We start from the raw sequence: 18,396 nt of genomic DNA on the forward strand, positions 1-18,396 counted from the left end.
TGCCATAACTCAATAATCGACATGATTTGGGCGTGTATTAGTATTATACAAACCAGAAATGGATCTACTCGATCCCCATCAAATAACTGGGATGTTTTTGCTCCAGTCTCATCGCCCAACGGTAAGAGGAGGCTGACGTCATTTTCAGCGTGAGTGTTTATTATTATCCATACAAACTGCTCTGATCTATATATCACCCATACTACATAAAGCATTTACTGACGATCACGGAATTATAAACGACCCCCCCCCCCGTTCACCCGCGCATGATCAGTCATAACGTTTAGGACCATGTACAGTTGAAATTTTTAATATAGCGTGAATCTTTAACAAACAGCATTTGATAATCTATATATGCATTTATGCCTATATCTCACGTTCTAGGAATTACTGCAGAAAACGATAAAAACATATTTATATTCTAGACGGTATTTTCGTATGAATGTGTGAATGAAAAAGTAAAACGTTCCTACAACCTGAACGATAGATAATCGATGTTGAATGGGCCATAGTAATGTCAATTTAGCAATACAGTTTAAAAAGTTATAGCCCTGCAAAGAAGGTGAACATCTCCATACACTTACAGTACTGGCAGAGAATGGTATAAGATGCTGAAAGTGCGTGGCAGGGAATGTGTTAAGGGGCCCAGGGGGTGCAGAGTCATCAACACAATATACCACCAAGAGCGGAGTTTAGTCTCACAAAAAGAGCGCTGTTGTTGTTAGCTTACATGCTAACGTGAATGGGATCGGCCATAGCATTGCGGCTAGGCTAGCTACCTTAGCATAGTAAAGCTAGTTGAATGGATAAACGTTATTTAACATTGCAGAATGGGTACAATACAATACGGCTCAATACAAACAATTGTTAAGGGGCCCAGGGGCTGCAGACTGTTGTAGTTTGGTCAAATCAAGCTAATTTACATCATGCTCCAAAAGAAATTTTTTTTTCTGCTGAGCGGGCTGTGGAGCAGGGAGCGCTTGATGCGCAAATGAAGACGAGCGGTGAGCGAGCGGAGTGGCTTGGGGGGGGGGGCAACAAGAGCGAATGAGAGCGGAACTCAGCCGTCTAGAGTGAAGAGCGGATTTCTCGGCCGCTCCGCGCCGCTCACATGTTGACGCCCAGACACATCCCGGACGCCTGAATATTTTCCACAACAAAGTTAGTGTTTCCGCATCTCTGATTGGCCAGGTCATAGAGCCAATCAGAGCAGTCTTAGAGCAGGGCGATAGAACTCCTGCCCTGATTCCAAACTCTAACCTTAACCAACTGCGAAAGAGTCGCCTAAGCTTAACCAGTGATAAACTAGGCGTTAGGTAGTTTGCAGGCTGTTCGACCCGGAAATAGGCACAGAACTTGCCGTCCCACGATTGGCGCACATGTCACATGACCTGGCCAATCAGAGCGCAAAACTCGAACGCGGAAACACAAGTTTGTTGTGGAAAGTATAGACGCATCCCGGGCACAGCGAAATAAGAACATACAGGCAGAGGGAGGGGTCTCTGTAGATAACGTCACTGCCACACACTAGTAGGGTTGGGTACCAAACTCTGTACTTTTAAGGGTACCGAGTCGACCCAATTACATCGGTAGCAGAGTACCGATTCACGCTAGATCAATCGGTACCATATTTATACCTTTACATGTTTAGTATATACTAGACAAGAGGGAGCCTTTCCCCAAATATATATATATATTACTCTCCAATTTCCTGGGTCTTTGGAAAGACCAGACAAGGTCAGACGAGTTTGATCATATTTACTGAGGATGGCCAGATAATGTTGCTATTTAAAAACATAATACATGATCATGAGATTTAACAATAAATAACAATGTTGAAATTGAGAAGTTATTGAGACTTATCTTTTACAACTGAAATAAAATGTTATTACAGAGATAGTTAAGTACCGAAAAAAGGTACCGTTGGGTACAGATACCGAATTCCAAGAACTGGTACTGGTACCGATATCGGTTCAAATGTGAACGGTACCCAATCATACACACTAGTGGGCCATAAGTGATGATTGATTGTATCCCTCTGTTTGGTTTTAAGCATAATTCTACTCATTATGCCTTGAAGATAAAAAGAATACTTAGAACAGATAGGGTACTGTTGTATAGGCGTTCCATGGCATTTGGAATGCACATGACATACCTAACCCAAACGTGCACAATTGCTCCCATCTTTAACAGTGAATTTACACATCCCTCCAATTTATAATCTCTAGATTACAAGATTTGAAAACATCCCTCAAAATCATCATCAAAGTTAGCATGAAAAAAAAAACACAAGACAGACTTAAAGGAACACGCCAATATTATGGGAAATGTGCTTACCGTCTTCTCCAGAGTCAGACAAGAAGATAGATACCAATTTCCTCTCTGTGTGTTCAGTAGAAAGCTATCCGGCTGAAAGCTAGCCTAGCTTAGCACAAATGTATGGAAGCGGATACAGACCATTAGCCTAGCTTAAAACTCCGGGAGAGGTGTGTTTGGCCAACAGCTAGGCTAGCTGGTCCGTATCCACTTCCATTAATTTGTGCTAAGCTAGGCGAGCTTGCAGCCAGATAGCTTTCCACTGAACGCAGAGGAAATTGGTATCTACCTTCTTGTCTGAATATATGGATTTTATGGTGTTTTTTTTGTTCTGGATCTATTGTGATGTTTCTTCTTGACTTGACCTGTAAAGCCCATGGGGGCAATTCCATGTGATCTCGGGATATACAAATTAGGGATGTCCGATAATATCGGCCGACCGATATTATCGGCCGATATCGGCAGTAAAATGTGATATCGGAAAATATCGGTATCGGTTTAAAAACAAAAAAAAACAATAACAATATTTGTTATATATATATCCAGTGAAATTATTAGTTACCTGAAATTATTCAGTTTTTTGGACGGGGAAACCCGACATATATCGGTATCGGTTGATATCGGTATCGGAAATTAAGAGTTGGACAATATCGGAATATCAGTATCGGTAAAAAAGCCAATATCGAGCATCCCTAATACAAATACATTTGATTTGATTTGAATCTGGAGAAGACGGTAAGCGCATTTCCCATAATGTTGAATTCCTTTGAATTCTTCTTGGACTGAAGGGAGTTGTCCGGGGCATTCAGCTGGTCTGAGGTCTGCAGTATGTGTGATGTGATATCGTACCTCCACACTGGCCTCTCCAAACTGAATATTGGCTCTCTCCTCTGACAGGCCGCAGGCAGCGTATTCCACTGGCGTGAACAGGACAGTGGGGATGTTAGTGAAGTCACACTGTGAATGAGATGAAACACACACACACACACACACACACACACACACACACACACACACACACACACACACACACACACACACACACACACACACACACACACACACACACACACACACACACACACACACACACACACACACACACACACACACACACACACACACACACACAGAAAAAGAGAATGGCTTATATATTGATTGAAGAATAATCATCAACTATATAGTTCGTTTTTATAGTGTAACGTTTTGCTACTTAAAATCATTGAAAGTAGAGAGAGAGAGAGACAGAGACAGAGAGAGACAGACAGATAGAGAGAGAGACAGAGAGAGAGAGAGAAAGAGAGAGACACACACACAAACACACGCACGCACACACACACACACACACATACACGCACACACGCACACACACACGCACGCACGCACGCACACACACACACACACGCACGCACGCACGGACGCAACATTTGTGAACATGCACAACTCTCTCCTAAAGCTAGAAATAAGAGAAAGAACCCTCAAGTCTGTGATGTCTCCTGGATGCAAAAGTTGCCATAGACAATCAATGGGTGACTTTTGTGTGCTCTTACACCCAAATGAGGGTTAGATCCTGCTTTAGACCAGTAAGAAACTCTCATTTGTATCTGAGAACTCAACTTAACATTTTTTACGGCTCCACAAAGTACCCCATTCGTGTGAGGCAGCCCCACGCTTAACCCCCAGGTGACACCACACGTTGGCTCTCTCCGGTTTCTAGCTTCAGGAGAGAGTGGCACATGTTCACAAATATTGACCCAAGTGTCCCGTGGCACAGGAATAACACGTACGTCAATTCTCAAAAAGGTGCGGCATGCCCCTTTAAAGAAACACCGACCTGCCTTAGCCCAGTGCACGGCGACAGGGGCGTAATATGAAAAGGCGTGTGGTCAGTGGGCGGAGGGGAGGTCGTGCCCCAGCGCTGGACTCCCCAGCGTGTGTCGCTCCGTGGCTATTATTGTCCATGGGAATTCAGGGCATCCTAAATGGTTCGTGGGGCCAACTGGTGACCACCACTAAAAGAACAGACCTGGAATAACACAGCCAACTGACTTTCTCACAAACACATGCATGTATAAATCCTTTAACCTTTCAATACGGACACAAGGGCCCTTTCATCTCTGTTTAATTTTGTTTTATGGTTTGTTTTTTTGTTCTTTTAAGACATGATATAATTAGAATTGTGTTTATCACTTTAGCACATAAGCCATTATAAGCTCTTGTAACAGGGGGTTTTAGGACGTGGCGATGACAGGCTTATTATGTTGGGATAGGTGTTGTGTAGCTGTTAATAACACCATGCAAGGTGCCAACCTGCTCATCGGGAGCAGTTAGGGGTTAACTGTCTCGCCTCAAGGACACTTTGACACGCTGCCCGGGAGGAGCGGGAATCGAATGAGATGAAACACACACACACACCGAAAAAGAGAATGGCTTATATATTGATTGAAGAATAATCATCAACTATCCAGTTCGTTTTTATAGTGTAACGTTTTGCTACTTAAAATCATTGAAAGTAGAGAGAGAGAGAGAGAGAGAGAGAGAGAGAGAGAGAGAGAGAGAGAGAGAGAGAGAGAGAGAGAGAGAGAGAGAGAGAGAGAGAGAGAGAGAGAGAGAGAGAGAGAGAGAGAGAGAGAGAGAGAGAGAGAAGAGAGAGAGAGAGAGAGAGAGAGAGAGAGAGAGAGAGAGAGAGAGAGAGGTTCATCTCTCTCACCTGGTTCATCTCTCTCTCTCACCTGGTTCATCTCTCTCTCTCTCACCTGGTTCATCTCTCTCTCTCTCACCTGGTTCATCTCTCTCTCTCTCACCTGGTTCATCTCTCTCTCTCACCTGGTTCATCTCTCTCTCTCACCTGGTTCATCTCTCTCTCTCACCTGGTTCATCTCTCTCTCTCACCTGGTTCATCTCTCTCTCTCTCACCTGGTTCATCTCTCTCTCTCACCTGGTTCATCTCTCTCTCTCACCTGGTTCATCTCTCTCTCTCTCACCTGGTTCATCTCTCTCTCTCTCTCACCTGGTTCATCTATCTCTCTCACCTGGTTCATCTCTCTCTCTCTCACCTGGTTCATCTCTCTGTCTCTCACCTGGTTCATCTCTCTCTCTCTCACCTGGTTCATCTCTCTCTCTCACCTGGTTCATCTCTCTCTCTCACCTGGTTCATCTCTCTCTCTCTCACCTGGTTCATCTCTCTCTCTCTCACCTGGTTCATCTCTCTCTCTCTCTCACCTGGTTCATCTCTCTCTCTCTCTCACCTGGTTCATCTCTCTCTCTCTCACCTGGTTCATCTCTCTCTCTCACCTGGTTCATCTCTCTCTCTCTCTCACCTGGTTCATCTCTCTCTCTCTCACCTGGGTACTGCATGTCTGCTCCTTTGCAGCACCACAAACATGGGAACTCTCTAACTCTTCCCCCCCCCCTCCCCCCCCCCCCCCTCCCTCCCCCTTCTCTCTGAGTACCCGTCTCCTGGCGCTGACTAAGGTGATGGATGCCTCGGGGTCTTGGCCAAGCTTGTAGTGACTGCTCTACATGCACCTCCGAGGCCTTGGATCAGTTATTCACCGCCGTCTGTCTGTGGTCCTGTCAACTGATTAACAGACTGTTAACAGATTAACAGTCAACGCGGTTTCATTGCTGGGTTAAGTACTTCTATTCTATTCACATAATACGCTTACTTCATATATCTACTCCATTCACATATATGCCTACCACTTGTATCTATTGCTATGTCCGCCTACTACAATCTCATGAGCTGTCTAACGCCTGTCCCGTCTCCCTGTCTTCCTATGACTTGCTGTCCTGGAGTGTTGACCGGAGTGTTGGACGTCCCGTGACGAAGGCCGGGAGATTGCGACCCCCTCTGCGTGCCCCCCTGTCTCCGGAGGTCTCGTAGTGGTGACCGGAGTGCCGGATGTCCCGCGATGATGTCGGGGAGTTCGCGACCCTCTCTGCGCCACCCCCTATCTCCCTGTCTCCGGCTGTCCCTGAGCAACGACCGGAGTGTTGAATGTCCCGTGACTAAGACGGGGAGGACGTGACCCTCTTTGCGCCGCCCCTGTGCCTCAAATAGATCCGCTATCAACTCTATCTTTAATCTTTCAAAATGTTCAGTTGCTATCGCTATTAGCTCTATCTTTAATTTTTCAAAATTTACAGTTGCTATTGCATGCACTCATCTGTGTTTCACCACACACATGAGTGCATGCTTACCAACTGTCCGTCTGCAACACTACTATCACCAACATCTAAGAAGGGAGATCCCCCCTTGAATGGCCCTTCTAAGGTTTCTCTCCTCCACACTGCCTGTGGAGCTTTTTTCCCTATTGTTAGGTTTTAGTGAGTTTTTCCTTACCTTCGCGTGGGGTATGTCTGGGAGTGCTTGCATTCTTTCATTTATTTGCATTCATCTAAAAAATGTTTGGACCTTATGGTGTTCTTGTTCTGTTCTTGACTTATTGTTATGTTGTCTTCTTGACTTGTTTAAAGAAGACCTGTACGGCCCATGGGGACATTAACGTGTGTTGTCGGGCCCTATAAATAAATTTGATTTTGATTTGATTCATCTCTCTCTCTCTCACCTGGTTCATCTCTCTCTCTCTCTCACCTGGTTCATCTCTCACTCTCACCTGGTTCATCTCTCTCTCACCTGGTTCATCTCTCTCTCTCACCTGGTTCATCTCTCTCTCTCACCTGGTTCATCTCTCTCTCTCTCACCTGGTTCATCTCTCTCTCTCTCTCCTGGTTCATCTCTCTCTCTCTCACCTGGTTCATCTCTCTCTCTCTCACCTGGTTCATCTCTCTCTCTCTCACCTGGTTCATCTCTCTCTCTCTCTCACCTGGTTCATCTCTCTCTCTCTCTCTCTCACCTGGTTCATCTCTCTCTCTCACCTGGTTCATCTCTCTCTCTCACCTGGTTCATCTCTCTCTCTCTCTCACCTGGTTCATCTCTCTCTCTCACCTGGTTCATCTCTCTCTCTCTCTCACCTGGTTCATCTCTCTCTCACCTGGTTCATCTCTCTCTCTCTCTCACCTGGTTCATCTCTCTCTCTCTCACCTGGTTCATCTCTCTCTCTCTCTCTCACCTGGTTCATCTCTCTCTCTCTCACCTGGTTCATCTCTCTCTCTCACCTGGTTCATCTCTCTCTCTCTCACCTGGTTCATCTCTCTCTCTCACCTGGTTCATCTCTCTCTCTCTCTCACCTGGTTCATCTCTCTCTCTCACCTGGTTCATCTCTCTCTCACCTGGTTCATCTCTCTCTCTCTCACCTGGTTCATCTCTCTCTCTCTCACCTGGTTCATCTCTCTCTCTCTCACCTGGTTCATCTCTCTCTCTCACCTGGTTCATCTCTCTCTCTCTCACCTGGTTCATCTCTCTCTCTCACCTGGTTCATCTCTCTCTCACCTGGTTCATCTCTCTCTCTCACCTGGTTCATCTCTCTCTCTCTCACCTGGTTCATCTCTCTCTCTCACCTGGTTCATCTCTCTCTCTCTCACCTGGTTCATCTCTCTCTCTCACCTGGTTCATCTCTCTCTCTCTCACCTGGTTCATCTCTCTCTCTCACCTGGTTCATCTCTCTCTCTCACCTGGTTCATCTCTCTCTCTCTCACCTGGTTCATCTCTCTCTCTCACCTGGTTCATCTCTCTCTCTCACCTGGTTCATCTCTCTCTCTCACCTGGTTCATCTCTCTCTCTCACCTGGTTCATCTCTCTCTCTCTCACCTGGTTCATCTCTCTCTCTCTCTCTTACCTGGTTCATCTCTCTCTCTCTCTCACCTGATTCATCTCTCTCTGTCTCACCTGGTTCATCTCTCTCTCTCACCTGGTTCATCTCTCTCTCTCACCTGGTTCATCTCTCTCTCTCACCTGGTTCATCTCTCTCTCTCACCTGGTTCATCTCTCTCTCTCTCCTGGTTCATCTCTCTCTCTCTCACCTGGTTCATCTCTCTCTCTCACCTGGTTCATCTCTCTCTCTCACCTGGTTTATATATATATATTTACTTTATTTTGTTTTGTTTATTATCACTTATCTAAGGAATAAAATCGTCCCAGATGTATACGTCAGCTGACCGGTATTATGTTTAGCTGGTACCTCTGGTCCTATAGGTTCCCTATAGGCTTGACATGCTTTTTTCATGATATTCTTTTCTTCTTCTTCTTTTAGCACACTTATAGCATATTAATGACTATCATACCAAACATGTGCTTTGAATTAGCACATAAAAAGCACCAAAAATACATTGCAAGATGAAGACTCTCAGAAAAGTACTTTTAACACACTTAATATACAAAAGCATATACTTTCAGTATGTAAACATATACACATGTTTGACTTGGGACGCGTCTATTTTTTTACCAACGGATTTCCAGTTCCGCGTTCGCGTTCTGCGATCTGCTTGGCCACTGACGTTTCTGGCGCGATCCGATTGGCCACTGACGTTTCTGGTCATGTGACATGCGCGCCCAATCGCGTGACGAGCTGTGTCTTAGCCCATTTCCGGGTCTAACAGCCTGCAAACTACCTAACGCCTAGTTTATCACTGGTTAAGCTTAGGCGACTCTTTCGAAGTTGGTTAAGGTTAGAGTTTGGAATCAGGGCTGGCGTTCTATCGCCCCCTGCTCTAAGACAAACTCTAACCTTAACCAACTTCGAAAGAGTCGCCTAAGCTTAACCGGTGAAAGAAACAGGAGTCACACGATTGGCCGCCGCACATGTCACACGACCAGAAACGTCAGTGGCCGGCCAATCAGATCGAGGGAACTGGAAATCCGTTGGTAAAAGTATTGACGCACTTGGCGACGGCAGATCTTCCCAGCAGGGTAAGTAAACACAGGGCTAACTTCCTGTCAGTACCGTGGCGGTGGCTCCTCCGCAGAGCCGGCGGGCCAGCAGGGTTCCGGCGTGCGCGGAGAGGCCGGCGGTGGCGGGGCGGTGGCCGTGCTGCACTGACCCCACGGCGTAGACGTGATCTGCACTGGTCTGGTCTCTCTCGTTCACCAGCACCCTGCCAGTGCTGCAGACAGAAACACACACACACACACACACATATCCAATGGAGTTTTTTAACCAGTTGATGAAATTGGTGCTCTTCCAGCATGAGGAGGACGAGGCATGCGCAGGGGGTGATGACGTAGAACACAAAAAGAGTGCACTGGAGGTGTGGAAACACACGCCTGTGTGCTTCAATTTGATTGGTCCATATTACGATCCTCCTCGAAATCTAACAAACTAGCTGCCCGTCAATCAAAGGAGGTGGGACTCGTTATGACTTCGCCCAAAGCCGAAAGTGAAACGTAACGCGCTTTCAAGAGCAAAGAAACAACAATAGGTTATATGAGGTAGGAAATGTATTCAGCGTGTAGACTAGAGAACAACAATAGGTTTCATGAGGTAGGAAATGTATTCAGCGTGTAGACTAGAGAACAACAATAGGTTTCATGAGGTAGGAAATGTATTCAGCTTGTAGACTAGAGAACAACAATAGGTTTCATGAGGTAGGAAATGTATTCAGCTTGTAGACTAGAGAACAACAATAGGTTTCATGAGGTAGGAAATGTATTCAGCTTGTAGACTAGAGAACAACAATAGGTTTCATGAGGTAGGAAATGTATTCAGCTTGTAGACTATAGAACAACAATAGGTTTCATGAGGTAGGAAATGTATTCAGCGTGTAGACTAGAGAACAACAATAGGTTTCATGAGGTAGGAAATGTATTCAGCTTGTAGACTATAGAACAACAATAGGTTTCATGAGGTAGGAAATGTATTCAGCGTGTAGACTATAGAACAACAATAGGTTTCATGAGGTAGAAAATGTATTCAGCGTGTAGTAGACCATAGAACAATAGGTTTCATGAGGTAGGAAATGTATTCAGCGTGTGTAGACCATAGAACAACAATAGGTTTCATGAGGTAGGAAATGTATTCAGCGTGTAGACTAGAGAACAACAATAGGTTTCATGAGGTAGGAAATGTATTCAGCTTGTAGACTAGAGAACAACAATAGGTTTCATGAGGTAGGAAATGTATTCAGCGTGTAGACCATAGAACAACAATAGGTTTCATGAGGTAGGAAATGTATTCAGCTTGTAGACTAGAGAACAACAATAGGTTTCATGAGGTAGGAAATGTATTCAGCTTGTAGACTAGAGAACAACAATAGGTTTCATGAGGTAGGAAATGTATTCAGCGTGTAGACTAGAGAACAACAATAGGTTTCATGAGGTAGGAAATGTATTCAGCTTGTAGACTAGAGAACAACAATAGGTTTCATGAGGTAGGAAATGTATTCAGCTTGTAGACTATAGAACAACAATAGGTTTCATGAGGTAGGAAATGTATTCAGCGTGTAGACCATAGAACAACAATATGTTTCATGAGGTAGGAAATGTATTCAGCTTGTAGACTAGAGAACAACAATAGGTTTCATGAGGTAGGACATGTATTCAGCTTGTAGACTAGAGAACAACAATCGGTTATATGAGGTAGGAAATGTATTCAGCTTGTAGACTAGAGAACAACAATATGTTTCATGAGGTAGGAAATGTATTCAGCTTGTAGACTAGAGAACAACAATAGGTTTCATGAGGTAGGAAATTTATTCATACCGTAATTCCTCTAATAGTAACCGGTATTCAATTAAAAACCGGGTCTCTATTAATGACCGGGTGCGCTGTTGAGCTAAGCAATTATAAGCCGGCCTCCTAATACAAGCCGGGTATATTTAGTTATTGTTGTTATATGCTGGCCTGGCTGTGCAGTAAATACCATATAATGGTATGGTGTTAATGTTTACCAAGAGTAAGAGCAAGAGTAAGGCCCCGTTTAGACGGAAACGCTAGCAGGTGAATCCGCAAAAATATTTTTTCGGATGTGCCTTTCGTTTATACGGAAACGGCGTTTTTACGGGGTGAAACCGCAAAAAAGTGAGACTACCTTCCAGGGTGGAATTCCTAGAAACGCAAAACCTTTGCGCTCTCGTCTAAACTGTCAAACCGTATAAATCTGTTAAAACGATGACGAAAGGGTTGTCACGGCTCTGGTCGCGCGTACTGCTTACGTCACAGGTAGCAGGTATGCGCCAGTAGCCGAGACGTAAACAAAGCAAGTATGTCTGACTATATCAACGGAGATCACTTGAAGGCTACATTGGCAGTACTTTTAAAGACACAATAATCTGTCCCGCGGCTATCACAACTATTATGACTGGACCCACTGTCTGTGAGTGACTCTGCTTTGGTCCAATCACATTCCCCACCCACACTCTGCGAATCAGAGGCAGAGTAGGGCGGGTCTTCACAGCACGTCATGTGACATATGCGCCAATCGTGTGACAGCAGGGCTCCGTTGTCTCGAGTTGTTACAGCCTCGTCTAGACGGGGAATTCCACCCCAAAACGCTTGTCTAAACGCAAAATTAAAAGTGAAACCGCAAGAGGACTTTTGCGGTTTCTGTTCAGACTTCCATCCCAAAACGCTCGTCTAAACGTAGCCTAAGAGTAAGCCTACCTCAGAATTGTATAAAACGAAGTTATTATTATTATTATACCAGTATTGTGATTGCACTATTTTACTTTATTTAACTTTTTTTGACCACCTGTAATTGCACTGTTTACTACCGTATTTCATACAGTACTTGGTTTCAATAAATGCACCCAGTACATTTTACTGGGTTCAAACTGACACAAAATGTTGATTTATTCATTATGATCTGTTTGAAAATTAGAAATATAGGCCTCTCTCTTATACATGCCTCCTCCTAATACAAGCCTGGTATCCGCTACAGTTGAAACAAATACAAGCCGGGGTTACTATTAGAGGAATTACGGTAGTTTATCAACCTTTTATTTTACCTCTGCATCGCTGCATAGAATTCTAATGTTGCAGAGGTTCCACAACATGTTTTTAATGTTGTCTTGGAAAGCAGCCTCTCTGCTACACCGCCTGGCTATCTTTTACGGCCGAGACTGCAGTCTCTTGGCCCTTTTCCTCCAAAGGCCTGCAATCCTCGAGCCATTAACGGCAAGGGCTGTCAAATATCAAGATCATTATACTACAGTCAAAGTATCTGATATGTGGGGCCAAGGGCTGGTACTACTTGGGCAGTTAGTCCAAGAAGGCTTGGTCCCATATAGGGCTGAAGACAGAGCGAGGCAAAATAGAGACATCTGCAGGACGGGAGGCGTGCTGGAGATAAACGTTTAGCGGAAAGTCTTCACGCATCCACTGAAAAAAGACATAGATTATAAAAGATTGATTCGATTCAATTCAAATGAAACAATTTGATATAGATTTGTGTGTTCCATTATACAGGTTGAACAGTCAACCTATCTCAAGCATTTTCATTTAATTTCAAACCTTTATTTATACTCGTGAAGGCACTGAGGTTTTTCCCTCATTTACAGTGACAAAAAAACAGTCATAAATAACAGCATTTCAAATCACAACAACATGTCAAGAAGACAGAGGGGAGAATCTCAATCTTTAGAGCGTGTTGGGAGGTCATTCCATGAGCTATGAGACTTGGCTGACAGAAGGAGCACGTTCAGTGTTAGACTAAAGACTGCCGAGATGCAGCACTGAACGGCACAGGAAGTCCTTCATTCCGACAGCCATCAGACTCTATAATAATGCATCACTGTGCCTCACTGCATCACTGAGCACAGGGTGACAGTACCATCAAATCTTCCTGGACTTTTACTTTACTCTTAAATCGACACCGTACAATTCCACACTTTCTACCGTACACTGTATATTTCTGTATATTTTGACTGTATATTTTATATTAGAATGTATATACATAACATAGAAAATGTATATCCCTGACCGTATTCTATTCTTAGACTTATTTCTATTGTTATTCGTGACTTCTGTTTTTGACTACTGTGAGCGTTCTGTAGCGCCAATACAGATTTGCCAAGTTCCAAGCAAAAGAACTAGCCAGTCACTAGAACGGGTCACATACATAGGTTCTACAATTCCATTCCAACAATGCTGTGATATAAGAAGGTAGCTTAACAATAAGGGCCTTGAAGATAAACAGAGAGGGCCAACCAATCGTATCATAAAGGATGCAATGGTGAGCATCACATCTATCACCAGTAATGAATCTGAGGGCAGAGTGATAGACCGAGTCCTATGGGGGTCGAAGAGTTGAAGCTGCAGCCTATAAACTACATCACCGTAGTCCAACACTGCTTCCACAATAGTACATAAGCAGCACACCTCTCTGATCTTTATTGATAAAACACGAGTATTTAGAATATTGGAATATATCACATCTATCAATAAAGCTTTCAGGCACAGGCACACACCACATAAATTGTACTATGCAATGGAACATACACATACAGTATACAAACACATACATGCATATATATTATATCCAGTTTAATCACCTGTACGTTGTATATATTGCTATTGCACTTTACTGTTGCCAAACCTCTTTTCATTGTTCTGTACTTGTGCTGTGTAAGGACACACACACACACCTACACACACACCCACACACACACACACACACACACACACAGCGGGAAATATGTATCTACTAGACTTACTCTTGGTTGCATTTCACCCCGACAACCTCAAGGCCAATGCCACTGGCACGAGGTTCTCTCTCTACAGCAAGCAGAACCTGCAAAGTAGTAGTAGTTTTAGTAGTCGTTTTATTCAGTCATCACACACAATACAATATGCACAATAATCCTTCCAGACCGTCAACGGTCTTTGATTCTGGCAGTGACTGAAAAGCTACAGGCTGAAGCATAATGCATAACACCTGTCCTATATTCAAATGTGAATTTTAAAAAATTATTCACATTTGTAACAATTACTCATTCTTAAATGTATATCAGCATTGTTCCATAAGTTAACCCCAACAATAGAAATAGATTTTGGCGGCTACGTGGCGTAGTGGGCAAGGCGCTCGCCACGAATGCGAAGACGCTGGGCTCGACTGTTCGATCCCAGCGCTCCACATTGCTTTCAGTTTAGCTGGTCGTCCGTACTAATACACATTGGCCGTATTAGGGGGTGGGAAACTGATGGGTGGGGATCGGGCGTTGTGGACAGCGACTCCTACAGGTCGGTTGGTGCGCCTGCGCAGTAGAATCAGGAAGTGTCGGGGGCAGCGTGAGCCTCCCACGCGTTACTCCTCGCCACTGAGAGATCGAGCTGCGCAGGTGAAAAGATGCGACTGCTGTTACCTCAAGTACCGGAGGGGACTTGTGCTATGTATGACTTAGTCCACATTGCAGCCGGCTTGTGGGAGGCAAGAAACAGCGTTCGTGACAGGGGAGGGTTGAATTGGATGATACGAAATTGGGATGGGAGAAAATATAGAAAATGGGAGAAAAAGTGGATAAAAAAAAAAAACATTTCATCACATGAGACTTTATAAACAGTGGATGTATGTGATCATAGTCATCAGCCGATAAGAAAATAAACCAATAAAGAAATCTATAGAAATGTCAAAAAATCGGGGCGGCAGGGTGGCGCACCACGTGCGGTGGTGCCACACGGCCGTCGCGGGTTCGACTCCCGGACCCGGCGACCTTTGCCGAATGTCTTCCCCCCTCTATCCTCCCATACTTCCTCTCTCTCTCTGTACCGGACTGCCCGGAGAAACCAATAAAAATATCTACCAAAAAAAAAACATAATTTAAAAGAAATGACAGAAATCAAACTGTTTCATCAAAGTGCTTTTTTTGACCACCTACTGTATCAAACTCCTGTGTCCTCTGGTTGTCCTTTGACACAATGCTCACTCTCAGTCTGCCAGGGCTGCCAGGCCGAGGTGTCACCGCAGAAGATGCTTGGAAATTGTAAAAAATTAAATATTATTATTATTTTCTTTCTCTTTCTTTTTTAAAAATACCACAAAATAAAAGTTTGCCGATAATTAAATACACAAATTGGATTTTATCTGAACATAACACGGTCAAAACCAACGTTTATTCTATTTAAAGGTGCTCTAGATATATCTTTTTATATATATATATAATACATCCACAGAGCTTTTAGAAAGGTGTGATATTGCTTTCCCCCAAAGATGATTGATTAATGAACATTTAAAAAATGGGTCCAAAATTAATGTTAAAATGTTGACTATGGCCTAAGGCTTGGTAAAAGCAACAACTGGCATACCCATGTCACTGCTGCAAGCTTCAGCCTGCTCCACCTAACACACACACACACACACACACACACACACACACACACACACACAGAGGGGGAAAACAAAGACACATTATATGTTGGGTCTTCTCTACCACAAAAAAATCACATTTCCTTATTGGTATCAAACATTTAAACACTTTGAGTGCCAACGACGCTATATGTCGTTAGTTCATGCCAAAATGGTATAAAACGGAAATTAACCGATTAAAAAACAATCCGTTTCGACAATGTTGACTGCAAACAAGCCATTAATAAGCGACGGCCAGATTAGACACATAGCCATTGTTTAACCTTTATTTACCCAGGGTAGGTTCTCTGAGCACAGATGCTCTTTTTCAGCTACGCCCTGCTTCACATTCACACAGTTCCATTCACACCTGGGAGCTGCCCAGTACAACCACAGTCTGACACCATTGGCCACTGAGCAACTCCACTGGAGCAGTTGGGGGTTAAGTGCCTTGCTCAAGGGCACTTCAGCGGCAGATTTTTCCTGCCGGTCCCGGGCATCGAACCGGCGACCTTCCGGTCACAAACCCGCTTCTCTAACCATTAGGCCACCGCTGCCCCCAGCTTGACTCCTATCTCCCTCAGTACCTTGCTGAGAGAGCAGTGATAGATGAAGTTGACTCCATGAACCAACATGTGGTTCTCTATCTTCTGAGCCATCTTCTTATCGAACCCTGGAAGAAGGCCACCATGCTGCAACAGGACGGTGACCTCTGACCCCAGGCCAGACAGGAAGCCAGCACACTCCAGACCCTCGGCAGACCCACCTACCACCAGGGTCTGGCCTGGGGCGTGGGGCAGAGAGAACAGGTCATCGCTACGGGAGTGAGAGAGAGAAATAGAAAAGAGAGAGCATAGGATCAGACAAAAGAGAGACTGGGAAGACTTTGTGAACGCCTGGATTCAGTCCCTGAATCACTAGCTAGTTTTAGTTTTAGGGACAGTGCACATTAATCAACATCTTCAGTTTCAATATCAATGTAAATGTGCCAGAATTAGCTAATGAGCTAGTTTTCATCTGTGGTCCCTGCCTACCATGCATGTCTTTATGGTGTGGGAGGAAACCCACACGAACACGGGGAGAACATGCGAACTCCACACAGAAAGGCCCCCTGCTGGGGTTCGAACCCAGGACCTCCATGCTGTGAGGCAGCAGTGCTAACCACTGAGCCACCGTGTCACCCGGTGCTTTCTGCACCGCCTACTTTTGGATCATTTTGTAATTCAGGGTCTCTGGTCCCACTGCCCCTGATCGGTGCTTTCTCTGGTTGGACCTCCAACCGTGCCAACCACCGGTCTGACTGAGACAGAGCACCCGTCTGGAATGCTTTTAATGCATGCGTACTGCGGTCATAGACCCTCTTTGTGATTGTAACATTACTGGAGCAAGTCACACTAGACCCATTTGACTGTAGTTAGCAAAGCCAAGATACATAGCATGCTAGTCATTAATGTTACCAATCGGTTGTGATGCTGTGTATCAAATGGAACATCGAATAATCATAAGAAACTCACCATACCATTGTCCCGCTAACACTGCTAACGTTAGATTGCTAACTGCAGTCAAATTCTATTTCACTAGCATGAATGGCTAGGTAGATAGCTTGGCTTCAGTCATATGCTTCTTGTCCTTACTAGTGGCTAGCTCTAGTAACGTTATAATCACAAAGAGGGTCTATGACTGTAGTAGTGTAGTACGCATGCGTTAAAAGCATCAAGACGAGTGCTCTGTCTTATTCTGGGTATGTTCCCCACAATAGGGCATCTAGCCTCTGCCCTACTGATAGCCATCAGGTCTGTTGACCACAATAACACCAGCTGAACTGGAAAACACTTTCAGATTGTATAATGAAGTGAAACGGATTGAAATCAGCCAGACTGGAAACCACTTTCAGACTGTATAATGAAGTTCAGTCCGAGTATTAGCCAAACGTTGTGAGAGATAATGTTGAGAGTTAATGAGAGGAGACCAAAGTACCCGATAAGACACACACACCGGTACGGGTTTGAATACACAAACAGAAGCCTAGAAGTTTAATCATTTAAAAGAAAAGTTCTAATAATTTACTCACTTACCCATTGTGTTGATTGCCACTAAAAACATTGTTACTCATGAAATGAGTACCACCATTAATGGTGTGCTTCCAGCCTTAGCCTCTCTTGTTTGCTATGGTAATGATTTCAAATGGGGATAAGATGAAAGTGCTGCAAAAATGCCATTTCGCTGCTGTCGGGACAAAACCTCATAACTCCAAAAACCCAACTTTTCAGCAGATGAAAAAAACAAACACAGATTTGAGGGTGAATAGAGTTAGGAGGTTTAGACAGATGATCGGTTTAACGCTTTCCCATTGTTTAAACTTTGTAAAACCCACACACACATATGGAGGATGATCTACGGAGTTGATTTATATAAAAAAAAAAAAAATTAAAATGGAGTTATGAGGTTTTGTCCCAACAGCAGCGATTTGTAGATTCCACAGAGGAAATTAAGAGTAGTGACTTAGTGCATTATATTTAGTTCTAAACTGTGGCTGTCATGGGTAATAATGCTCTGGGTGGCAATCGACATATCTATATATAAAATGTTACATATACAGATGGGAAAACACAGAACCTTCCCTTTAGAGTATGTTAAAGGACCATGCCAGTCTAATTTTGACTTATTGCCATTAGCAGAGATTGCCCCTATCTTCAACACATTTTGTCTACGTAAGTGTATACAGTGTGTACTTAGCTTAGCTTAGTGTAGATAGCTCTCAGTAGATCTCAGCCTACATTTTTAAACTGCCATTCACCGCCATTCATGTTGAAACGGTGTGTAAAAAACACTCTAGGTAGTTGCTAGGTATAGATAATTCACCCTTTTGAATGTCACTACATTGTTTATTTGATCTCAAATT

General features: G+C 44.0%; 1 protein-coding gene across 1 annotated transcript in view; it reads right to left on the reverse strand.

Annotated features, from left to right (window-relative positions):
- The window catches only part of LOC311241772 (thioredoxin reductase 1, cytoplasmic-like), a 48,344-nt gene that overhangs the window by 18,821 nt on the left and 11,127 nt on the right, over positions 1-18,396 (reverse strand). The window contains exons 7-12 of the mRNA XM_084330679.1: positions 16,082-16,310; positions 15,455-15,488; positions 15,028-15,122; positions 13,867-13,943; positions 9,162-9,321; positions 3,166-3,273 (exon numbers count right to left, since the gene is read on the reverse strand). Coding sequence (XP_084186805.1) covers positions 3,166-3,273; positions 9,162-9,321; positions 13,867-13,943; positions 15,028-15,122; positions 15,455-15,488; positions 16,082-16,310 — 703 coding nt within the window. The remainder of the gene's footprint in view (positions 1-3,165; positions 3,274-9,161; positions 9,322-13,866; positions 13,944-15,027; positions 15,123-15,454; positions 15,489-16,081; positions 16,311-18,396) is intronic.

Source organism: Notolepis coatsorum, assembly GCF_963971535.1.
Source record: "Notolepis coatsorum genome assembly, chromosome: 15".
In the NCBI taxonomy this organism is placed as follows: domain Eukaryota; kingdom Metazoa; phylum Chordata; class Actinopteri; order Aulopiformes; family Paralepididae; genus Notolepis; species Notolepis coatsorum.